Source organism: Elgaria multicarinata, chromosome 10 (assembly GCF_023053635.1).
Source record: "Elgaria multicarinata webbii isolate HBS135686 ecotype San Diego chromosome 10, rElgMul1.1.pri, whole genome shotgun sequence".
NCBI classification, from domain to species: domain Eukaryota; kingdom Metazoa; phylum Chordata; class Lepidosauria; order Squamata; family Anguidae; genus Elgaria; species Elgaria multicarinata.
The window spans coordinates 51,246,053-51,272,403 of NC_086180.1; the positions used below are offsets into that span (position 1 = coordinate 51,246,053).

Below are 26,351 nucleotides of genomic sequence, written 5' to 3' on the forward strand. Positions count from 1 at the left end.
TGCAGCCACAGTGCAAAAACATGGATTAAAATCCAGTGGACCCATAAGGAACCATGATTTTCTGGATCAGTCTGTGGAGGCAGATGTGCTCTGTGATTGGATTGTGATTTGAAGGGAGGGTTGTGCTGCAAAACTCATATGAAATCAGGGGGATCCCTGCCTGTTATCCATGTTTTTGCATCTTTGCCACACCCACGACCCATGAATTTTGTGGTTCAGTCTGCAGAAGCAGTTGGGCTCTGTGATTGGATTGTGGTTTGGAGGGTATTGCTCTGTAAAAACAACAACATGAAATCATGAGGATCCCTTTTTTATTTCATGGGTCCTCGTTTTACTTTCTTCCCTAACATACTAATGAAGAGTCATAGCTCAGTGACAGAGCAAATGTTTAATGCAAAAAGTCCTAGGCATAACCAGGTAGGATTAGGGGGGGCGGGGAACCCTCTGTGAAGCCCCAGAACATGGCTGCAAGTCAATGTGAACTAAGGATAGGAAACCTATTGGGCTCCAACTTCACTTGATGTTGGACTTGGTATACATTTTGAAAGTTGAGTCTGTTTTAATGGGGCAAGAAGAAATGAATAGCTTTGCCACTTTTTCTGAGCTTGGATGCTGTGCTTTAAACATCTATATGACATGAAGAAATAGTTTTTCCATTGCTATGTCTCCAAGTCAACAGGTGCAGCTTTTCCTAACATTTCTTCTTGTTAATGGAAGCGTTAAAAGTTCAGAAAGGCCTATCCAGATTTTTTTTTTGGTACCAACTACATTTTTTTTATTCATGCCCAGCAGGATTTTCTTGCACAACTTCTAAATAATGCTTAGAGCAGGAATGGGGAAACTTCAGGCCTTCTAGTTGTTGGACTCCCAGCAGCCCGGGCCAGCATGGCCAATGGTCAGGGAAGTTGGAAGTAAGTCCAACAATGGGCCTGTTCAGACAACAGGCTAACCCTTTTGCAGCAAATGGTGAGTGAGTGTATTTAAACCGTGGTTAGGAATGGTTCACACAACACACTAAGCCATACATTTTAGCTGAAAATGCTTAACCACCATGGCATAGCGTGTCATCTGAACAGGGTCAATGTATGGAGGGCCACAAGTTTCCTTCCTCTGGTTTGGAGCAAAATTGGTAAAGTACATTAGCCTGTTCTTAAAGTTCCTTGCTCAAAAAGGGGACAACTCAATGTGAGTATTTCAAACAAACAAAACAGCCTTCTCCGCTCCACACCCATACCTTTTTAGGACAGATTGAAGATAAAGAACTGCAGAACATAATATAGAATGTGTGCTTATGTAGCATTGTGTGATAGTTATTGAATGCAGCTATAGTTAAGTTCTATTACATGTACAAGCCTCATCAACAGGTTTCGTTTTATGCTTCAGAGGGCAGTAACTGCAGTTACAGATTCTGAACAGAAGAGTGCATGAGTTAGCTTTTCATTGACAATGTGGAACACTTGCCAAACATCAGATAAAGTCCAATGCTGTTAGTGGGAACGACCACTAGCATAACAGGAAGCTAGCACTGACTAGTGCAACAGAAAGCTAGCCAAAACGACTGCTTCCGGAATGGAACAAGTCAGCAGAACCCACAAAAGGGAACTCCGTGGATGTGTCTCATTCCAGAAGCAGTAGTTCAGCTAGTTTCCTGGGTTGCGCTAGTGAACGCTAGCTTTCTGATGCGCTAGCAGTCATTCCTGTTAGTGCAGAGGGTTTGGTGCTGGTGGATTCCCAGCAATGGATACTGCTCAATGGGGTTATTTTGTATAAAATCACAAAATTTAACCTCTTGTAAAAAAAATCTGAAATGATTTATGCTGCAATCCTGTGCACATTTACTTGGGAGTAAGTCCTGTTGAATTCAATGGTACTTATGAGTTGAATGAGAGTACTCCCAGGTAAGTGTGTATAGAATTGCAGCCTCAGTTTTTCTAAGGCCACAACTCTATGCATGTCTAGACCAAACACAAAGGCCCAACAAAACTCCCATGCTGGCTGGGGAATGCTGAGAGAGTTGTAGGACTTTTTTCTGTCTAAAGAAGATGCAGTACTATATACATTTTCCTGGGTGTAATTCCCACTAAACTCAGCAGGGTTTACATCTGAGTAGACAAGTATAGGTTGCACTGTAAATGATCCTTCCTTGCCATTTGAGAGACACCCAAATTCCCTTCTAGCAGATAGTTTTTTGGTTTTTTAAAAAAATAACAGATAGATTGGGTCAAATAAGTTGTTTCAGGCCTTTTACAGATCACTACTTTTATTTTTGGTAAAATGTGAACAAATGCATACATATTATATATTTTAAAAATAGATAAGGCTCACAATTTTGGAAAAACTTTTCAGAGAAGATTTTTAAACAATTGATTTGGATTGAGTCCCGTGCTATATCTTGCAACCAAGTTTACTTTGCTAGTGTTAGGAAAGAGCAGGAAGTATCCCACACATTAATCTTTAAAGTGCTTGCTTGCCTATGTTGTAATGGTTATGGTGGATTTTCACTTACGAGAAACCACTGCTGCAAATATTTGTTGACTTCATACAACAATTTTGGGGTGTGTGTGTCACAGATAGGGTCTGTGTTTGCAATGCTGTTTTAAAAGACAGAGGCCATAGCTAGACCTACGGTTTATCCCTGGATCGTCCAGGGGTTAAACCTGTTCATCTTGGTGACACACAGGGGATCCAGTGCTCAGGCAGGGGCGAACCCTGGATGATCCCAGGATAAACCTTAGGTCTAGCTGTGGCCACAGAAGGCTTGCAACACAACTTGTGTAAAAAGAACATTTCTAAATAAATTATCCAGTAGGGAGGGTTTCCCCTTCCACAAACACAGCTTACCTTTGGCCTAAAAGTCTTGCTCCTGGAGTCCTGCACATAAGCATATCTTTGATGTGGGAGTTACTAACCAGTGGCCTTGACTTATTTACCAGAGCAGGGCATTCCACCACTGAACAAACCAACACAGCAAACAATGCAAGTTAGCAACTCTGTCCTGCACTAGCCAAATAAATGGGTAAATGAGAGAAAAACCTAGAAAAAGAGGAACATGTAACATTTTCTCCTTTATCTTCACCTCCATTAATCTAGAAGGGTATTCTCTCTATTTTCCTTTAGCAGAATGAACAATAAATAAATTACAAAACTTTCAATTAATTGCTGAGGTGCTGGTTTTCTTGGCAAAACAAAGTTTAAGCCAAGGAAATAATGTGTTCTGTCAGAACAATACAAAGAAATCACAATCCTTCCATGTCATCTGTTTGCTGAATTAGTACAGCGTGGGCACAGAGAAGGGATCTTTGTGGCTGTCCTAAAATTGTGCAACTTCTGTCCCCTGGATAATCAAATTTTAAACCAAATGATTTTCCAGAAATACTGGAAGATGGTGTGTATGTGTGGTTTGGGCGACGGGGAGAGTGCCTTTAATGGCCTGAGTTAGTATGGTTTGTTTCAACTTACTTTGGAGTACAGTATATTTCAAGTTGTTGGGTCTGCAGGACATTATTAATTATTGCTCCATTCCACATACTCCTGCAGTGAGTCACCTAAGGAACCTAATAGATAAAGATGTTCAGGAATGGATACCCCAAATAACATAATCCCATAGCTCACATTGCTAAATTGGCTAAATAATTCTAAACCATAGCCCTAAATATTCGAGTCCTAAGGGCACCATTTTAAAGTGAGGTCTAAAAAAGTCACTTGACATTTCTGCACATGCATTCAGAATCAAGATTTCCCCTTGTGACTTCTACTCCTGCTGCAACATCAGATAATTGTAACATGGTTCCTTCCTATTCTAGACTAGTTGTAGGAGACAAAAGGGTAAAGAGAGCTCTCTTGAAAGCCCTGAAGTATCAGTGGATGCTTCACCAAGGCAGGATCTACACTACTGCTTTATAACAGTTTATAATGGTTTTGACAACGGTTTGGGCCCAGGACACATTACATATACTGTTTTCAAACCGTTTTCAATGTGTTTTATCCTGCTTGGTATAGATCTGGCCCAACAACTCTAAGGGTCCAACCCTTAATTTCCATGCTATTTTTTTAATAGGAAGTATTAAAAAACCACATGTACAGGTCAAAGGACATGTACCAAGTTCCCCTCCCCACTATCTAACTCAAATTAAAAGCTTTGCACAAGCCATGGGGCATATGCAGAAAACACAAGATGATCCATGCTAGATCAGACCAAAGGTTTGTCTTGTCCAGCATTCTATTCACATGGTACCCAATCAGCTGCCTGCAGGAAGCCCACAAATAGGTGTCTGTCTAAATGTCATCTTTGCCCTGCAGTAGCTGTGAATCGGTGCTGCGTCAGTTACATGACGCAGCCACTGATTTGCATCCACCATGGGGCAAATAGATGAAGCTGCACACTGGAAATGTTGGGGACTTACACTGACTTTTCCCACTGGAGCGAGGTCAGCATGGCACTTCTGCCATCTGGCCTCTCTCTGACATTGCGCAGCAGGCATTCCCAGGAAGAAGGCATCTTCTAATTGGTCTCCAGAAGCTGGGCAGGGGGTGGGTCAAGCCAGCCGAATAGCTGCTGGAAAGCCGGTGCTGCCTCCTTCATTTGGATTACCTGTCACTACCCCAAAGCAGCAAAACTGCGGGGTTTAGCGGCAGTGTGACACCAAAGCAGCGCCGTGATGGCCAGCTCTAGGACATGAGTGCAATTGCGCCCTCTCACTTGTGTTCCCAGCAACTTGCATACAGATTTGAAGCATGCTACCTCTGACATGCAAGTGATTTATAGCCTTCATGACTAGTAGCCATTGAAAGCCATATCCTTCATGAATCTGTCAAATCCTCTTTTAAAGCCATTCAAGTTTGTGGCAATCACTACATCTTCTGCAACTGCCCTGTGTGAAGAAATACTCCCATTTGTCTGTCCTGAATCTTGTACCATTCAGCTTCAGTTCATTATGTATTTTAAAGGAGGGGGGGGAACCTTCTTTCTACCCACATTCTCCAGCCACACATAATTTTGTACACCTCTATCATGTGTCTCCTTACTCATTTTTTTTCTAAGCTAAACAGTCCCAGACCTCATAGAGAGTTGCTCCAGACTCTCGATCATTCTGGTTGTTCTTTGCTGCACCTTTTCTAACGCGACAACATTCTTTTTGAGGTGCAGTGCCCAGAACTGTGCACAGTATTCCAACTGTGGTTGCACCGTAGATTTGTATAGTGGTAGTATGATGCTGGCAGTTTTATTTTCAGTTCCTTTTCTAATTATGCCCAACATGGAATTAGGTTCCCCCCCATCCCCGGAAGCAGTGAGTCAACATTTTCATCAAGCTATCCACTGCATTTGCCATTTTAACACCTATTCATACAGTTTGGAGAGATCCGGAGTGTTCACAATCCTTTTTTGTTTTAACATCCCTAAATAATTTGGTATCATCAGCAAACATGGCCACCCCACTACTAATACCACATGATTTATGAAGAAGATAAAAAAACACTGGTCCCAATTCAGATCCTTGTGGGACTCCACTGTTTACATTCCTCCATTGCAAAAATAGACCTTTTATCCCTACTCTCTGCTTTCTGTTCGTTAACCAGTTACCGATCCATAATTTGCTAATGGATTATGCTAATAGATTCCAGGATGTATGACCTCATCAAAATATCTTGCTGAGTTTGGGATCAATTTTCAACATAATTCATACATAGATATATTTTACCTTTTGTTTAAATAGGATCCTTTTGGAAAATTACCTGTGTAAGGAAATTAAACGATCAGTTAATGTGAATTAAAATAAATTAAAATAATACCTGGGGTGGGGAAATGAATCAGCTACATTGACAGTGCAATCCTATACATGTCTACTCATGTTTACAGAACTTGTTTACAGTTCTGAAACTATTGGATGTCATAGATATCCAGAAAAAGGCAAGAAATATCATCTAGGGATTGGAGTAAAACACGTTTGAGACTGGTTTGCTTAGAAAATAGATGGCAGGAGTGGAGGGTTGGAAGCAGGTGGTATGACAGATGTTTATAAAATTATACATGGTATGGGAAAAGTGGATAGACACATTTTCTTTTTCCCATAATAGTAGAAAGACAGGGTCTGCTAATGAAATGGATTGACAAAAGATTCAGGTCAGATGAAAGAAAGTACGCCCAGTGCATGCTGTACTAATGAAATTCACTTCTGCAAGATGCAGTGATAGCCACTCACTTCAGTGGGATTAGACACATTTATGGAGGGTGTGCTTATTACCCATGACAGTAAAATGGAGCCTCCATGTTAAGAGGTGATATGAAACTGAGTAACAATTGCTGAGAGCGATGGTGAGTGAAAGCAATTGCCTACATCAGCGGTGTTGAAACTCTTTTGGTCTGAGGGCTGAATTTAATTTCAGAGCTGAATACCAGTGATGGAGAGCCAAAAGCATAAGGGGCAATGCCAAAATACCCAGAACACCAGCGTATTTTAGCTTATTTTAGTCCCTATGGAACCTTGATGCTACCTCCATCACTGAAACATAGCAGGAAACCCCAAAGCTGACTTCCATAATGTTGCTTTTATCAAGACACTCGAAAAGCAATGGAAGCCATGATGGCCCATAACAAAAAAAAATCCAGTATCCACAGTCTGGCAATTACCTTGTGTTTTGGATCGTTTTATCCTGTCAAAGGACAATGTGAACTCTCCTTTGTCCAAACAAACGATACTCTTCTTCCCGAAGAAGCAGCTACCATGATGTAGGAAACTTGGTTCATGTGCAGGAAACCGGTTTCCACATGAACATTTGCATTCAATGCTGTGGATTTGTTGCCTAGTGAGGCTAGAAGTCGGGGACAAATTGTACTCCTTAAAAACAGGGATGACGTGGCTTGGGACAAGTAGTAGGATAGCAATTATATTGTAAGGAAACATCCCATAGTATAACTACAGCAGTGGAATTATAACTTCATGTCAGTAAAGGGGATGGTCCAAATCCAAAGGAAGTTAGTCACACTAAAGCTGAAATGAATAGGACGTAAATTAGTCACAATTTACTTGTCCTGTTACTTTTAATGGGGTATGATCATGAATTTTCTCTGGATTTGGGACAATATCATAATACATAGCTGTTAGAGCTACTGAGAATTGGGAACTTAATGAACAAGGGAAGTAGAGATTACAGGGATGGGGGAAAGTCCCTTGTCACAACCACAGAGACATTGCTAGTCTGTTTGTAATTCTGGTTATTTTGTAATAACTGGTTATTACAATATTTTGAATTGCTTCCAATTAATTTCGATAAATGAGCAGGATTATATTTAAACAACTCCCATTTTTCCTGTTCTTAAGGTAGTACATAGCAAGTGAGGTTGCACAACTGGTGACTTTGTCCAGGCACAAAGTGAACAAGGTTAAACGTTAACAGGGGGATGACGGCTAGACCTATCATCAACAACCTAAGACACTTCATAATGTTTCATTTATATGTGTTCACTGATTGCTTTCTCTGAGTTACAGCAGAGAAAAGCTGTTAAGATGTTCGGGCAAACCAAGATAATGAAACTACTGTTGCTACTTCTCCTTTCTGTTGCCTTAGTTAAATGTCAGGGAGATGTTTCGGACTATGATGATGATGAGGTTAGAATATATGTTCTTTTATGTTGTAACTGCAATTTTTTGTTTCAGATTTCAAATAAGTAGAGGAAACATTAGTATGTTTTTATTTGTATTAAGGAAACCTAAATTTGCAGCCTAAACAAATAAGTGAAAACTGTTGTTGTTTTCATATGTGTATATGTTTCCTGATTCTTTTTCTTTCTCTCCTGTTTTTCTTTATATAGGACTCTACTGCCCCACCAACGGTAAGACTGGTTGTTGTTGTTGTTTTTAATTAAGGATAATAGACTGTATAAAGGTTACTTAATATGATGGCTTGCATTCTAGAAATTGAAGAAATATTTGCAAATAATTTGCTATCAAATAAATATATGCAAAAAAAATCCACATACAGAAATGCTTCTTTCAAGTTTTAGAATTTGTTAAAATACTGACATCCCAGGGTAAATTTCATCAGTACTTCTTAACATAAAGCCTAGAGGGAGAAAGACAGCTGACCCTAGTGAGATTTATAAACATTACTTATAGTATCCCCATTTTTATCGAGTTAAATGTTTTTAAAAATAATTTAAAGCCTATATATATATATATATATATATATATATATATATGTAAAAGTGTATTAGTTTAGAAGTGCTCCTCATTCATAAATTCAGGAGGAGAAACTATGTGTCTTGATAATGCACAATGACAGAGGCACTGAGCACCTACAGTTGTTACGAAGATGAAGGAAAATCCCAGCATCTATGAAAATTATGATGGAACCGTAGTTTACTCAATTCTCAGTTAGTCTGATTTCAAAACACACACACACCTTTTGATCAATTAAAAATGTGCCCCAAATCAATATTGCAGCAGCAACAGATTTAAAAGATTTTTAAAATAAAAATAATCACGAGCCCCAAGAATATTTACGATTTTTTAAAAACTCTTGTCTGATGAATCAGTTATATGAAAAATATACACATGTTGAATCCATTATTTATTAGAGTAATCCATTCAAACTCATAAAATTAATCAGCAAAAGTGTCTTTGATCTAAGAAGAGCTGTAGTGAAAATCTAATTCTTTTCATATTCCTAATCACAGGCTCATTAATCATGTGTTATTTATACAGCTGTTTTAATGCACAAAATACTTGACATGCTGTTTCTCTCCATCTTTCATCCCATACAACATTGGGAGATTGATTTGATTATTCCCATTTTACAGATAGGGAATTAAAGCTTGCCCTTGGTGTTTGAACTCAGATTTCTTGAATCCAAATCCAGTGTCCCCATGCACAGGACTGGCTCTTTTTAATAATTGAGTTGTTCCTAAAGCAAATGCACGCCTGAAGTGAATGCACAATGTTTTTGGATTTGTTATTTTCCATGTGTATAGATTTACATTGGGGTGGGGTGAGGTGGGGGAGTTGTCTGGATATTAGGTGAAATATCTAACTTTCCTGTAGTTTTAGTAACTTTTGTAGCCTATTCTTTAGGCATGTTTAAGCAGATAATCTGTTTGTTGTAAAGACTCAACTATATGTTTACATGCATTTTTGCTAGAAAAGCTGCTCTAAAAGGGGTGGAATTGAGAGCAAAGAATAGAAAGGGATCCTTAACACTTTTGACATCAACTGTTCCTCTTCTGCAAATCACATTCCCAGTGGCTCCCCTAACCCCTCCCAAAGGATTTCAGTTGCATGTCTAATATATTGAACCATTCAGTTGCCTCCAATTATAGATTCCTGACTGCATGTAACAGGGTCTGTTCGAATATAACAGTGGGAAATTGTGGGTTAATTAATCCTAGATTTGCCCCAGTATAGGACTGGCATGTTCTATATCCTTTTAAAATATTTAACTGCTGATGGGGTGTGTGTGTTTCTACATGACATCTGAACCTGGACATTATATGTTAATCCAGTTAACCCAACTACTAATTGTAGGTTAACTGTAGGTTGTTTAACCTACAAGTAACCTAGAGTGTCTGGGTTCAGATGTTATATAGCAACCCCTGATCAGCCCAATTAGGGGTTGAATTTTCAAAATGACCATGGAACACACCCACTGTTCGCTGCCATTATGTGCAAATTGGGTCATAGTAGCACTTTTGGGGTGCTTGCTATCTACTGAAGTTCCCCAACAGTGCAGTTAGCCTGCAATCCTATACCTACTTACCTGGGAGTAAGCCCCATTAAACTCAGTGGGACTTATTTCTGAGTCGACTTGGATAGGATTGCGCTGTTAATGTTGCAATTCAACCACATTAAGTAAATGCTCTGTACTTGCTGCACATCAGAATGACAGAATAGGGAGCTATTTCCCTGTTCTGTGTGATATTATTCTGTGGACCAAAAGAAAAAGAATTAAAATATTTTGTTTTCGAGTTTTTCCTTTCGACAGAATTGGAGTCAGTACATATTTTTTGCTATTTATATTTTTTAGCCACATAGCAAATAGTTTAAAAGCAATGGTTAAAAATTAAGCAAATTGGCTAGATAGTTGCACCAGAGTTTTCCTATGCAGTAAGCCACTCTTGTCTACAACCAAATAGCTATTTTGTCATATGTTTGCTCACAGTTAATTAAATTTATTCTGAGTATTTATGCCCGTTGTGGACTCCTTACTAAACACATAACAGCACCAGAAAGCCTCCCCCCCCCCAAAAAAAATGCATGTTCCACCATCAACTTTTTAGGAGCCAATATCAAACGTTTTGGGGAGCCCAGATACTGAAAATTTCCCCAGACCCATCTTTGAACATAGCCTGGGTCTATGAACTACTTGCTACGAACACTTTTTAATTAGTCATTCCTAATGTGTGAATGTAATATAGGAACCAGAAGAGAGCCGTTTTAAAATCAAAGGTACATTCTAGCAAATTCAGCCGTTTCATTCCATGGACAGACTAGGAAATGCCAACACCACCTTACGCATCGCTTGATAAAATGGTCCTTTATTATTATGCATGAACTAATGCATGGTGTGATAGATTAGTAGACTTTTTCCGAACCAAATAGGATGATGACGTAGGATTGCAGTATTTCAGAAAACACGCAAAGTGTTTTTAAACGTTTCGTTCTTTACAGATTATAACATGAGTAGCATTGTTTTCTTTCCCTGGTGTTGCACAGGCCGAGGGTGAAGCTGTGGATGCACGAGGCCACAGGCCACTAAACAAAAAAAAGGAGACACTTCTACCTGTCAGACCAGCTCCTCCTCCTGCCAGCGGTGGCTTTCGATATCGGGCTCGGCCAACAAAACCACCTGTTGCCGGCCAAAGGAAAGTGCCAGTAGTTTACCCTGACCGGGGAGGCTGCAAACATTTTGCACCAGAGCTGGTAGGTGTATTTTCATTGGTATTGCAATGGGAACAGAATACGTTAAAGTAACCAGTAGCTCTATCCCTATTGTAGAGGTCACCTCTCTGTTCGTTCTGCACTTACTTGAAAATCTATCTGCCTGTCCATTCATGGCTTATCTGTTTGCTGTGGGCTGTAATCCTGCACTTGTATTTCCAAAACTATGGCTTTAGCTAGACATAATGTTTATCCCGGGGTCATCCCTGCCTGCTCCTGGGATCCCCTGTGTGTCATTTACATGAACAGGGATGACCCCGGGACGATCCCGGGATAAACATTAGGTCTAGCTAAGGCCTATGTTAGAACCTTCATCCATGGGGAGGTTGACTCAGAGCTATTTTGGACCCTTACAGAATACTTACACGGCTTGATGCTTTTATAGACATTTTATTATAATGTGTTCTTAATGGTTTGAGAACTTATTCTTGTTTGCATATTGTTATATATCATTTTCCACCCACTTTTACTATTCATCAGTGATGACTAAGGGCACATCTACACCAAGCAGGATATTCCACTATGAAAGTGGTATATAAAAGGCAGGAGCCACACTACTGCTTTATAGTGGTACTGAAGTACACTGACAACTGTTGGGGCCCATTGACACATAACACATACCACTTTCATACCGCTATATTTTGCTTGGTGTGGCTCCTGCCTTTTATATACCACTTTCATAGTGCAATATCCTGCTTGGTGTAGATGAGCCCTAAGCCAGCTACAAAGATGCGGCTACCCAGTGAATTGATTTGTTTGCCACTTCCTCAAATGCATAGATAAGGCCCGTTCATACATGCCTGGAGTGTTGTGGGAGCCACTTCCCTGTGATGTGAATCCACATCACTCAGGAGCATGTGTGAATTCAGCAATCAAATGGGCGAGGCCAATTGCTTAAGGTCTTTGCCATTTATTTTTTATCCGTTCAGAGCCCCATCCACACGCCCAAGCTGCATGGGGAAATGGCTGTTATGCTACTGCAGCTTTATCTGAATGGGAGCACCAGTCCCATTGGAATCCAGGGATATAAAGACCAAACTAAATTATTTATTTATTTTATTAATAATATTTATAATAATAGTTATATGCCGCTTAATGTAAGAAGATCTATAAGTGGTTTATAGCCTATTATAAATAGTGATTATTAAGAATCACTATTTATAATATACTATTAAAACAATTTCAACTGCAATAACAATACAAAGCAAGAGAAGGAACAGAAGGTAGAGGTAGAGGGCTACTACATGTTCTCTATCATCCAAGGCTGTAGGAAACGAAATAAAAAGCTTAAGTTAAATGAAGGCAGATTTCGGCTGAACATCAGAAAAACAAACCAACCTCCTAATTGTCAGAGCAGCCAAACAATGAAACTGTCTGCTTAGGGAGGTGATGGGTTCTCCATCGCTGATACTATTTAATCGAAGACTGACTGGGCAGCCATCTGTCAGAGATGCTTTAAACTGGATTCTGGCACTGAGCAGGGGGTTGGACTTGATGGCCTACATGACCCCTTCCAACTCTATAATTTTATGATTCATTGGCCGGGTTCAGATAACACGCTAAACCATGCTGCTTAACCACAAAATGGTTAATGGAATGCATTAAAGTCAATGCATTCTATTAACCATTTTGTGGTTAAGCAGCATGGCTTAGTGTGTTGTCTGAACCAGGCCTATGAGATCTTTTGCATGCTCCATAGACAGAATTAAGTTGAGGCACTAGAGAAATGCAGCTTCAGGTTTTGCAGGAATGAGACACATTTTCCTTTAGTTTAAAGAAGCTAGAAAACAATAGCAGAAGAATGGGCCAAACCTAATATTTAAGAAATAAAATCCTAAGCAACTTTCTAGATACAGAAACAGAGTTTTGGGGTTTTTTAACTGGAGTGCCAAGGATTTGGGGGGCCCTTCCCCAGTAGTCAACTGTCCAGTTATCATGCTGGTTGAATCTCTTTTTGGCGATGCACAAAACTTTGACTCACAGTTTTAATAGTGAATTGGGGGAGTAGGGGACTTTTGAGACAAACTGTATTCTCACATTGTGAACAGGTTCTCAAGGATTTTGGAGGACTTGCTTTTAAGAAAGTGTGTTTAGACTGAGGGTTTATGTTTCCACCTTTAAAATAACACCAGTTAACTATACACTCCCATAAGTATTTGATTTGGCTACCCTTGAGTTTACAAGAATAAATAGAAATGCCCAGATTTTATCCAAGTTAAGTAGCAATCCATCACTCACTCCCATAAATTGCTGCTCAGTGACCAGGGTCCATCAGTATCCTCTTCAGTCTAGTTCATAATCCAATACTGGGCTTGATGGACCAATAGTCTGATTCGGTATAAGGGAACTTCCCAGGTCTCTGTGATGCAATAGTTATTATTGTATTGCCACAACACCTTCGTATGGTGGATTGCAATTAATTACAAGCCAGAGAAAGCCTGGGTGAACAAGTCTGTTTTCAGAAGGCGTTTAAGACATACCACACTTTCTGCCTTCCAAGCTGTGTGGAGGAGGGTGTTCCAGAGAAAGGTTGCTGCCAACGGGATATTTAGCACAAATACATGAGAGGAAATCACACTTTCTTTTGCCATCTGAAATAATACCTCAGTTTCCCTGCTCTGAAAAACCTAGAGAAAGTGCTGTTTACAAACAGAAACTACACTGGAGGGTCATGACATTATCTAATGAACCTGTGAACGACCGGGAGTTGGAAATGACGAATGCGCAACAAATGTTTCATGTAGAAAAGCTAGCTACAGGGTGACATTCTGTTGGTCGTGGAAATGTGATGTTAATTGCATGAATTCAATTAATGTGCATGTTTTTGTTATGAAAATGGCAGCTGCTGAGTGGGCTGCAAATAGCATTGGGTCTGTGAGGTGTGGGAAGTGGCATTTAACCCTTCACGTCTAGTTAGGCCCTCGCTTTCTGCATTCATAATTGTGTTTTTGTTGTTGTTTAAAGGGAGTACTGTGTCCAACTGGATGTGTGCTGCGAACCGAACTGTTAAAACAGGAAAAGACGGTGAAACCGACTGTTCAGGATCTGTCAGAAGCAGTGAAGCGGCTAGAGCAATCCTCTTCAAGTATAAATATTTACACCACTATCCTGGATGAGCGGTTAGCAAAAAGACAGAAACAACTAAAAGGTAATCCTTACTGTTGGTACTGATCACATCAGGAAAGCAGAATATAGACAAAACTGCTTTGCTCTTGGTATAATTTTAAAAGGCTTCTCCAAAAGGGTAAAAGTCAATTAACACTGTGAAAGAGCAGATTACCGTGAATGCATTCAGCTTTGTAAAGCCCAGGGGTGGGGGCAGCAAAATATCCCTTGGCCTCCACATGTTTCCTGTAATGTGTTCTTATAGTCCGTAGCATACCACACTTCCCCCAGATTCCTAACATACTTCACACCTTTGATATGAGTTGAATAGTTGGCTCAGCAATACTACAAGTGAGAAGGATCTTGGAATTGTTGTTGATCACAAGCTGAATATGAACCAACAGGGCGATGTGGCTGCAAAAAAAAAAAAAAGCAAATGCTATTTGGGGATTCATTCATACATAGAAGAATAGCTTCCAAATCATGCAAGGTATTGGTTCCCCTCTATTCGGCACTGGTTAGGCCTCGTCTTGAGTACTGCGTCCAGTTCTGGGCACCACACTTCAAGAAGGATGCAGACAAGCTGGAGGGGGTTCAGAGGAGGGCAACGAGAATGATCATTTGTCTGGAAACAAAGCCCTATGAGGAGAGACTGAAAGAACTGGGTATGTTTAGTTTTGAGAAGAGAAGACTGAGGGGAGACATGATAGCACAAGTAGTTGAAAGGTTGTCACACAGAGGAGGGCCAGGATCTCTTCTCAATCATCCCATAGTGCAGGACACGGAATAACGGGCTCAAGTTACAGGAAGCCAGATTCCGGCTGGACATCAGGAAAAACTTCCTGACTGCTAGAGCCAAGATGCAGCTGGACAACCATCTGTCAGGGATGCTTTAAGGTGGATTCCTGCATTGAGCAGGGGGTTGGACTCGATGGCCTTATAGGCCCCCTTCCAACTGTACTATTCTGTGATTCTATGATATAGAGTCATATGATTTTATCTGGATGTACCTGGTTTGCAACTCAGCCTATACTATTCTGTCACTGTACAGGTTTTTTCATGGTGTGATAAATGCCCTCCCCAGATAAGTCTGCCCGGCACCTACATAAATGTATTTTTCACTGCTGCAATCCTATTTACACTTACCTAGAAGTAAGCCCCATTTAAAACAATGGATTTTAATTCTAAGTAGACCATATAGAATTGTGCTATAGTAATTGGTTATTGGGACACATTTAACAATATGCCAATTTGGTTACATAAGTTGGCTCTCAGTCTGAGTAATTAGGCAGTAGTTTCCAACCTTGGGTTCTAAGATGATGCTGGACTGCAACTCCCATCATCCCTGACAATTGGTCATGCTTTCTGGGGGTGATTGGAGTCATAGTTCAACAACATATGAGGATCCAAGGTTGGGAACTACTGAATTAGGGTAATGATTCCGGGCTTGGGTTCTACACTAGATAGGCTGATGCATCCCTCAGACATCTGTGATGCTTGTTCTGGAGATAAAGCAGAAATCAAACCTTGGTCATGGTTTACAAACCAGATGAGTATTTATTACTTATTTTAGAGATAGTGCCATTCATGTGGTGTTTTACAAAGATTGCGAAAACAGGCAATGCTGGATTTAGGAACAAGCCATGTAAGCCATGGCTTAGGGCCTCATATTATCAGGAGCCTGTAAATATATTGGAGATAACTAAGATGTTACATAACTAAGATGAAATCGCTTTGGCTTAAATACGTTGGAAAGTCTGGTGTTACTTAGAGCAGAGTTACTCTATATAGAGAAAGCATGGCAACATAGCATTTAGTATTGGAAGCAATAAGGGCAAACTAGAGCCAGTTTAAAAGAAGTTCAAATCAACTTACTTTATTAGTGCTTTTATGTACATCTTCAGGGAAGGCTATCTAACAATGTTGAACTACAAGCTGGGTGGTACCTTTCATTACCCTTTCTCTTATAATATAAAAGACTTTTTTCTCTTTATTTTATGGCATGGAGCCTCTAAATCCTGACATGGCTTAGGGACACAGCATTTCTTAACCTGGCCCTGAGGACAGGTCCCCACACCAAGGGGCGGGGGTGGGGTGGGGACAACAACCTAGAAATAGACACAAAGGAGACAACAGAGAAATGGGAGGAAAATGGTGGTAGGTGTAAGACTACCATCATTATCATCATCATCATCATCATCATCTTAAAAGTTCTTCAATCTATTTACATGAATATGTTTCCCCCCCTCAGATAATGAGAATGTAATTTCTCAATACAACAAGGAGATTGAGGATCAGTACACTTTCATCAAAGATAACTTAGAAAACAACATCCCATCTAGCCTACGAATACTTCGTGGAGTTGTGGATAATTTACACAAAAAACTAATAAAACTGGAAAATGCCATCACAAGCCAGTTGATAGAATGCCGCACTCCTTGTACTGTTTCCTGCAATATACCAGTGGTGTCTGGAAAAGGTAATGCCTCACTTCCTCTGTTTGCCTTGCTGTGCAGTCAGGACAGGTGCATCAGCAACTTTGAGTAAGGCCCCTGTGCATTTGAGAGGAGGACCTCATGCTTATCTCTCTCCGTATCCTCTGCTTCGCTGAACAAAAGGCACCCCAACATTAACCAATGTTAATTCAACCTGTGGCTACAACTGCAGCTTCTGAGTTCAAGATGGCTGCTGGGCTCATACTCCCTCGCCTCCCTATCAGTTAATTTTTTAGAGGTCCAAGGCTAGGGTGGCCATATGAAAAGGAGGACAGGGCTCCTGTATCATTAACAGTTGCACAGAAAAGGGAATTTCAGCATGTATCATTTGTATGCATGCAGCATCTGGTGAAATACCCTCTTCATCTCAACAGATAAAGCTGCAGGACAAAAGAGGGCAGGACTCCTGCACCTTTAACTGCTGTGATGAAGTGGGAATTTCACCTGGTGCTGCATGCATACAAATGACACCTGCTAACATTCCCTTTTCTAGACAACTGTCAACGATACAGGAGCCCTGTCTTCCTTTCCATATGGTCACCCTATCCAAGGCAATAGTGAGGAAACTTTTTTCTGCCAAGGCCACATTTCCTAGGGGGTAAACTGTTGGTGGGGGGCGTGCACATGCTGGCAGGCAGGCATGAAGCCAGCAGTGTGGGCAGGGCCAGAATCAAGTGTATATGGGGCTACCTCTTCTCTTTCTCTCTCTCCCCCCTCTTTCTCTGCCTTTCTTCCCACCCTCTTTCTCCTCGTTCTTCCTCCCCACCCAGTGGCCTGCTGGGATGCAGGCAGATCGCTCTTACCAGAGATCTGAATCCATTGATTGGAGAAGGTTTTGCAATTAGTCCGAGGGGATCATGGGTTGTCCACCTCTGGTCAGGCAATCTTACTTGATGTTCATTCCTTTCCTCGCTTTCTTTCCAACCACTTGATAGGATTCAAGGGAATTTGTTCTCTGACACTCCTGTTTGATAGGGTGACCATATGAAAAGGAGGACAGGGCTCCTGTATCTTTAACAGTTGCATAGAAAAGGGAATTTCAGCAGGTGTCTTTTGTATATATGGAGAACCTGGTTCTCCATATATACAAAGGACACCTGCTGAAATTCCCTTTTCTATGCAACTGTTAAAGATACAGGAGCCCTGTCCTCCTTTTCATATGGTCACCCTATGTTTGATCTAATGAAAAATCCCTTGCCCTGAGTCGTTAAAATCTCATGATTATTGCTGCACAGGTATCCTATCAGGGTTGCTCATCTTTCAACAACATTGATGGCAATAGGGGGAAGAATTGCCAAATTAGTATGATTCCCAAAAGCGTTATTGACTTCAGTAGGGTATTGGCCCCAAAGAACTTTGAAAATGCTCTGTTTGAGGGAAGTTCAGGGAACTACACTGATAGGTGAAAGTGAGATGTGGTAAACAACTTTATGCATGTGTATAATAATGAGCAGAGAATTTTCTTCTGTTTGGGTCTGGTAATATCAAGGCCTTCATAACAGATTTTTGTAGGTTGCGCAGTAACACATACAACTGATTTCTGATTGCAGAGTGTGAAGACATCATTAGGAAAGGAGGTGAAACATCTGAGATGTACCTCATTCAACCTGATCCTTTCTTCAAACCATACAAAGTTTATTGTGACATGACCACAGAAAATGGAGGTAAATGTTAGTCAGAAAAATGTTAAGACTATGTTAAATGATAAGGAGGAGGAGGAGAGCTTCTGCTCCTTCATACCGTGGTGTGGATGGTACCCAGAAGAAGAAGGTAAGTGAATGAGCAATAGTGTCAGTGGGAAGAAGATGAGGCCCATTCAGGGGTGAGGCCCCACTGAAGGCATCTTATCCAAGCTCCGCCCCCCGCCCCATGCTCTCCAAATTCTGGAATTGTGATACTGTACTAAGTAAAGAGAAGAGAAACAGTGGCAAACAATTTTGAACCGACAGCATTTCATTTACAATTCTGCAGGTACAAGAAAACATAGTTATTAGCTGTCAGTTTAACTTAGAAATTAAGTACTTGTTAATTAAACATACAGCACATTATTTCAGGTTATGGTAGGATTTTAATGTTGTTAGGATTTCTCCTTTAGTATTTTGTGAGTTATGGGAACAATCAGTGCAAATTTAATTATGTTTTAAGTCCCATTGATTTCAATGAAGATTTTTAAATCTCTTTCATTGAAACCAAGGGGACTTTAATGTACTTAGCATCATGCCCTATGTTTTCAGATAATGGGCATAATCCCATGGATGTTTAGACAGAAAGAAGGCCTATAACTCCCAGCGTTCTCCAGCCAACCATGCTGATTGGGGAATGCTGGGAGTTGTAGGACTTTTTTCTAATTATGCATAGGATTGCTCCCTACGGAGCTTCCCAGTGGTTTGTGTGCTTTTTTGAATAGGGTTCTAACTTTATTTCACCCAACTGTTCTTTATGCTAGTATCATCAGACATGATAAGACACAAAATATTAATGGGATATTACTAATGGCTTTGGAAATGCCATATGCCAGGATGTTTCCTTCCTTTTTTAAAAAGCTTTTCTTAGCATGAAGTAGCATTAATTACAAACTATCGTTACATTTCGATGTCCCCTCTTACCTTTGACAGGTTGGCTTCTTATTCAGAACCGCCAAGATGGCAGTGTTGGCTTTGGAAGATCATGGGATTCATATAAAGGTGGATTTGGAAATATTGCATCCAGTGGTGGAAAGAACTATTGTGACACCCCAGGTAAAAATTGGACTCTGAGCAGCATTTATTAATAAATGATTATCAGTTACTTCTGCTAGTGCAGAATAGAAGAGGTTCATCTTGGAGTTATATTACTGGGGGCTTTTAATATGTCTCTGCTCCATTGATTGCTCTTGTTTGCGTCTTGCTTGTGGAGATATAATCAGGGTGTTGGGTTTGGCCTTTACGGCTGCCTCTTTGGTCTGATGTTTCTCTCTTGGGTTTTCTATCAGGGCATAAAACTTGTGCAGAGAAGAGGCCTTTTTCTGAGTTGTGGAACTTACTGAAGCAGCCTTTCCAAGCCTGGTGCCCTCCAGTTCTTTTGGACCACAGCTCTCAGCATTCCTGACCATTTGCCATGCTGGCTGGGGCTGATAGGACTTGAAGTCATAATATCTGGACAGCACCAGGTTGGGGAAGACTGCATTACAGACTGAGGGCCTGAGTACACCTGATTTTAAATGTGTCATCTGCAACCTCGTGTATGGGTTTGAAAACAAAAAGAATAGTAAGCATAAGGTGGTTGTGTCCTGAATCAGGGCAGCAGTGCATGGAGGGAGAGACTTAACCCTTTTGTCCTTCTCTGAAATCTTGACAAAAATCCCTCCCCACAGGCCATTGGCAGGGAGTAGGTGCTGTTGTCAGGTTCAGTGGAGGCTGGTAGCTCTGATGTCAGTGGAGCAGTGAATCAGCTCCAGGTTTCAGTCGGAACCAGTCAGAAATCTCAAGGAGCAATCCAAGGTGTGGAACTGTAGAGTTCTGACTGGTTCTGACTCAAACCTGGAGCGGATTCACTGCCCCACTGGTATCAGAGCCACCAGCCTCCACTGGTCAGGCTCACATCAAGTGGAGGAAGCCAGGTCGTTTGGGCCTCAGTAAGGACTCATCTACACCAAGCAGGATATCCCACTATGAAAGCGGTGTATAAAAGGCAGGAGCCACATGACTGCTTTATAGCGGTATTGAAACGCACTGACAACCGTTGGGGCCCAGACATACCATATACTGCTTTCATACTGCTTTCATAGTGTTATACCCTGCTTGGTGTAGATGTGTCATGAGCCCCAATAGTTGTCAGTGTACTTCAGTACCACTATAAAGCAGTAGTGTGGCTCCTGCCTTTTATATACCACTTTCATAGTGGAATATCCTGCTTGGTGTAGATGAGCCATAAGAGAAGTTCAGTCAGGACAAATTGACATAATTTCAGGCAATTTCTTTTCATTGTACTTTTATTGTTCCACAGGTGAATTTTGGCTTGGAAACAACAAAATCAGTCAGCTCACCAAAATGGGACCCACAGAACTTTTAATCGAACTGGAAGATTGGGCTGGTGCCAAGGGCAAAGCATATTATGGAAGATTCAGCATTCAGAATGAAGCAAACAAGTACCAGCTCTCAGTTAGTGACTATAGAGGCACAGTTGGAAATACCTTCCTAGAAGGAGCATCGCAGCTGCATGGTGATAACAGAACAATGACAATCCATAATGGGATGTTCTTCAGCACCTTTGACAGAGACAATGATGGATGGTATGTGTATGCATTTGCCTTTGATTTGCTGCTATGTTCTGCCTCAGCCATTTGAGACATCTGTATAACTAGAGAAGGATTGCCTGCTTTACACCTCTTACAGAGTCGACTGGGACTGGAGCCTTAATATCGAACTGCGGCAGTCATGCATGGGTGCCATTGGAATGAATGAATATTGATGACTGATGGGTTTGTAATTACACCTGTAGAGCATTTTAGGTTGCAGGCCTGCCCACACTTACCTGAGAATTAAACTCAGTGGAATTTACTTCTGAGAAAACATATATAGGATTGTGCTGTCAGTCTGGAACAGGTCCTGAAGAGTATCCCAGAATTAGAATTATAAGCCATATTCATTGTTTGGAGAACTAAGATGATCTCTTGAAATAGAACAGTTGATAAATAGGCTTTGATCAAGCAAGAGATAGCTGTTTCTGAATGCATAATTACAGTACATATATTTTGGAAGATATGAGAATATTCACAGATTGTGTATTTACACCTTAGACCAGTATCACCAGCTTTGTATATTTATTCCTCACAGGATAAACCCAGATCCAAAAAAACAGTGTTCTAAGGAAGATGGTGGTGGCTGGTGGTACAATCGCTGTCATTCATGCAATCTAAATGGCAGATTCTACTATGGTGGACACTATACCCCAGATATGGCAAAGCACGGAACAGATGATGGAATTGTATGGATGAACTGGAAAGGGTCCTGGATGTCACTGAAGAAAGTGAGCATGAAAATTAGGCCAGTCTCCCAACAATCGTGATTGTTTTTCAAATAAACAATGACAAATTTTTATGCTCATATCTGTTGCATGATATGAAAACTTTACATTTCACCAAAACAGTAAAAAACAAAGTGACTCTGACATGTTTGTATGAAAGAATAAAATTTTATTCTTAGAACCATTGATTACAAAAGTCACAGAGTGAGAAAAATAAACAAAGAATACAATAAAAGTACAATATGAGAAAACATTTAAAAACACATGAAATGGAATTTATTTATTTTATTACATTTATATCCCACCTTTTTTCCTCCAAGGAACCCAAGACAGCAGCTTCTTCTTCTTCTTCTTCTTCTTCTTCTTCTTCTTCTTCTTCTTCTTCTTCTTCTTCTTATTATTATTATTATTATTATTATTATTATTATTATTCCACCTTTTTCCCAGTGCTGGGACATAATCCTCCTCCTTTCCATTTTTATCCTCACAGCAATAACCCTGTGAGGTAGGTTGGGCTGTGAGTCTGTGACTGGCCCAGAGTCACCCAGTGGGTTTCCATGGCCAAGTGGGGACTAGAACATGGATCTCCTGACTCCCAATCCAAAACTCTAGCCACTACACCACCCTAGCTCTATACCACCCTAATCAATAAAAACTACTTATCACTAGTTTTTATCTAGTGATAAGTAGTCAATAATCAATAAAAACTACTTATTTTTTACTTGAAAGTAAAAAAAAATGGCTCAAAGTTTAGTTGCTACAAGAGCAAGGTCCACCACTGCCAATAAAATCACCTTCTTATGAGTTGTAAACAAAAAAAACACATTTCTCTCCGCGTCAGACCAAGCATTTCCCACCACTACCACCTGAGGATAGGATTTAAAAACTTGATTCAAGCTGTAGAGAAAATAGGACAAACAAATAATGAAGGCAATCCTCCACTGACCCACTGCCACATGGGCGAAATCTGGACTCATACGGTATTTTGTTAAAACACTCTTCTAAAACAGCAGTCAACATCTGGTGCATCCTGAGTCTGCTTAGAACATTTCTGAGGGTAGGATTGTAGATAACTTCAGATAGTTCTCACATTCAGATTTGGATTTAAATCGTCCAGACTAGGGAGCTACCCTTTTACATGTGATGGTAGCACAAGAGGTCAGACTTGATTGGAAATACTGCAGACCTGTTCTCAAAAAAAATTCACAATGAGTAAAGTTCAGAGTGGGAAAATACCACCCCCACCCCCGAAAATGCTGTAATGATGGATTTGGTGGGTAAACGGGAACATGAAAAAGAACATACTTTAAGCCAATAATTAATTGTCAATAATAATAATAATAATAATAATAGATTTGACAGACATTTCACCGGTTTCTGCTCAAAGGAAAATATATATGGGTACCCCTGGAGATGCCATGGATTGTTCTCAACCATTTATATTTGTTTGGTTAAATGCAATGTGACTAAGCAGAAATGCTCTATTGGATATGAACCTGCCAACCCCATTAGCTTGCAAATGTCATTCATCTTGCATAGAAGGACCCCAAGATAGACATAGCAGAAATCTTTTGCTTAGCACATCATACTTTCTGCTCCATCAGCTTCCCCCAGCCTTCCCCAATCTGGTGCAATAAAGAGGTGTTGGTCTACAACTCCCTGGATGAGGGATGCTCTGAGTTGTAATCCAACCCATCTGGAAAGCACTGGGTTGGAGACACCTGGCTTACCCATTGAAAACTGAACTTTCGTCTCAAATTCTGATGGAAAGGCTTAAGAGCATGTGAGTTCTGCCGGATTGGATCAATGGTTCCTCTTCTCCAGCATCCTGTTTTCAGACTTGGCCAGCTCCATGCCTCTAGGAAGTTTACTAGAAGAACAGAAAGTCAGCAGTTCTTATCTGTTGTTTGTTTGGGGAGGGGCCATAGCTCAGTGAGATAGAGCACCTTCTTTGCATGCAGAAGGTCCCAGGTTCAGTCCCCAGCCAAGCTGCTGAATTCTGCACTAGCTCCAGCTTCTGGAGCAGCTGTAAGGGCAGCCCCACATAGAGTGCATTGCACTAATCTAGCCTTGAGGTTACTAATGCCTGCACACTGTGGCCATGCTGTCTCTGTCCAGGAGAGGCCATAGTTGGCGAACTAAGTAAAGTAGGTAAAAGGCACTCCGAGCTGCTATAACCACTTGGGCCTGGAGTGACAGATGGACCTAAGAGTACCCCCCAAACTAAGAACCTGATCTTTCAGAAGGAGTGCAACCCCATCCAGAACAGGCAATAAGCCTATCTCTCGGACTTGGGAATCACTCACCCACAGGGCTTCCATCTTGCAGGGATTCAGTTTCACTTTATTGTCCTTCATCCAGCCTGTTACTGAGTATAGGCACCTGTCCAGGACTTGCACAGTCTCACCAGATTCAGATATCTCAGTGAGATAGAGTTGCGTGTCATCAGCATGTTAATGGCATTTGGCTCCAAATCCCCTAATGACCGCTCCCAGTGGCTTCATATAGATGTTAAACAACCTTGGGGACAAGATGGTGCCCTGCAGAACCCTATAGCTCAATTGCCAAGGGGTGGAGGGATAATCATCCAATGTTACTGTCTGAAATTGGCCCCATAAGTAAGACTGGAACCACTGTAGCACAGTGCTTCTGATGCCCATCCTACAGAGTCAATCCAGGGGGATACATGGTCGATGGTATCAAAAGCCAATGAGAGATTGAGCAGAATTAACAGGGTTGCACTCCCCCCTGTCCCTCTCGCCCATCCATCAGGGCGAACAAGGCAGATTCAGTCCCATAACCAGATCGAAACCCAGATTGGAATGGGTCTAGGTCATCAGTATATTTCAAAAGTGCCTACAGTTGCTCTGCCACAACCCTTTCCAGTACCGTCCCTATAAAGAAGATGTTTGCGACTGGTCGGTAGTTGTCTAGACCATGGTTGCAGAGATGAGTCACCTTTGCTCACAGAGTCCCTTTTCAGCCATGCCCCCTGGCTAAGGGCTTATGGACAAACATCTCCCTGTCCTTGATCATTGAACTGCAGGGAGGCAAAACATCAGGCCCAGGAGCCAAATCCAGCCCACTCTGGCATTTGTGCATAAAAAGTTGAAATGCCTCTCCTAAGGCTTAAGAGTTTTAAGCTAAAATAGGGCAGCTTTTATATATGTTTGGCCTCCACCACCACTGGCAGGTGACCCCTGAGATCTTCTCCAGGATGGAATTCAGCCCTCTGGTTGAAAGAGGTTCTGCCTCCCTCTTGCATTGAGACGTTACTGTTGTATTTAACAGTACCTCTAAGCTGTTGGAACTGGAATAACTGCAGCCTAATTCTTCCATAATATACACTTTATTCCAAATACCTAATGCAATTCCTTCAGGTCTTGGGATGTATATGAAGATGAAAAGATATGAGGACAAACTACACATTTTACCCCAAATCATAATGCAGCTGCAGTTCCATCTATGCAGGAACACTGTCTGAAGGAAGAAGTTTGTTTACTCCCTAAAGATGCAGAGTATTTAGCCAGGAGAAGGGTGAGGCACATGCTTTTCATACCGAAGACCCAGGTTTAGTCCTTGGGATCGCCAGCTGGAAGATCTCCGATAGTAGGATTGGGACTGACCTCTGGCCTGAGACCTCAGAGAGTTGATACCAGCAAGTGTCAACAATACTGGTCTGAATCGGGATAAGGCAGTTTCACCAGTTTGTAAGAATATTAGTGCACAGTGGCTTAGCAGTCCTGGCTTACAACATAAAGCTATGCACACTTACCTTGAAGTAAGCCTTACAGTGCAGTCTTAAGCACGTTTATTCATTTGGCAGTATCTCAGTTTAATGAGACTTTCTCTCTAGTAAATGTGTTTAGGACAGGGCCTATGGTAGCATCTGCCATCCTTGCTCTGCCATTTGTCCCACCCACCCACCTACATGGTCCCTTGACTACAGTCTTACAGTGGCAGCAGTTGGGAAGCTGCCTGCCATTTTTACTTTTCTATCACACCCTGGAAAGCCCGATGTAGTATCATTTCAGCGAATAGCAGGTAAGAGCTCCATCACACCAGCGATTTATCGCACTCTTGCCATGCCTGGTATGTGTTTTTGCAGCACAGTACTCACATGATGATGTCCCTGTCCTGTGCTCATTTTGCCTCTTCCCCTCCATTTTCCATCTTATTTTAGAGTGGGGAAAGTCTAGTTTTGTTTCCCTCCATGTGCAAAAAAGCCACTTCTCCCTCCCATGTATTGTTGTCTTTACGTTATATTGGGCTATCCCTTTTTTGTTGTTGTTGTTGGGGCCGTGTGTGTCGAAGGGCAGTCTCGCTCAACTGCTCAACTATGAAGGGGATGGGAAAGAGGACTCCAAACACCCCATGGAGAAGGCAAGCAAGGCCACCACCGCCTGTGCCCGGGACTCGGTCCCACTCAACTCTATGGTTCTTGCTCCTGAGTAGGCATGTCTAGGCTTCCCGACTAGAACAATGTTGGCTTCCCCTTTCATAGTTGAGCTGTGCATGATTGGTTTACTTACTCCAGAATACGTGTGCGAGGCCCTAATTCAGACCATTGGAGCCCTGCCTTCTAGTGACCAAATACAAAAGAGGACAGGGCTCCTACAGCAATATCCTCAAAGAGGGGATCTAGAGCACCACCCATAGTGCTTGACAAGAGAGGGGTAGGTATTTGCATTGTGGCTACAAACTTAATTGCCATCTTTAGGGTGGAACTTCTGTCAACTTTGTCCTCCATATTTCCAAGACAAGGTCTACGCTTGTGTGATGGACTGGGATATGAGACAGCTCTCTCTCTCTCTCT

General features: G+C 41.3%; 1 protein-coding gene across 1 annotated transcript; it reads left to right on the forward strand.

The window, feature by feature from the left end:
* Positions 1-7,445: 7,445 nt before the first annotated feature.
* On the forward strand, positions 7,446-21,796 carry FGB (fibrinogen beta chain). Its single transcript, XM_063136331.1, has 9 exons — positions 7,446-7,607; positions 7,811-7,831; positions 10,707-10,913; positions 13,896-14,079; positions 16,288-16,515; positions 18,082-18,195; positions 19,147-19,269; positions 20,516-20,801; positions 21,346-21,796. The coding sequence occupies exons 1-9, from the start codon at positions 7,455-7,457 to the stop codon at positions 21,575-21,577; spliced, it is 1,548 nt and encodes a 515-aa protein (XP_062992401.1). The 5' UTR covers positions 7,446-7,454; the 3' UTR covers positions 21,578-21,796.
* The last annotated feature ends 4,555 nt before the right edge of the window (positions 21,797-26,351 follow it).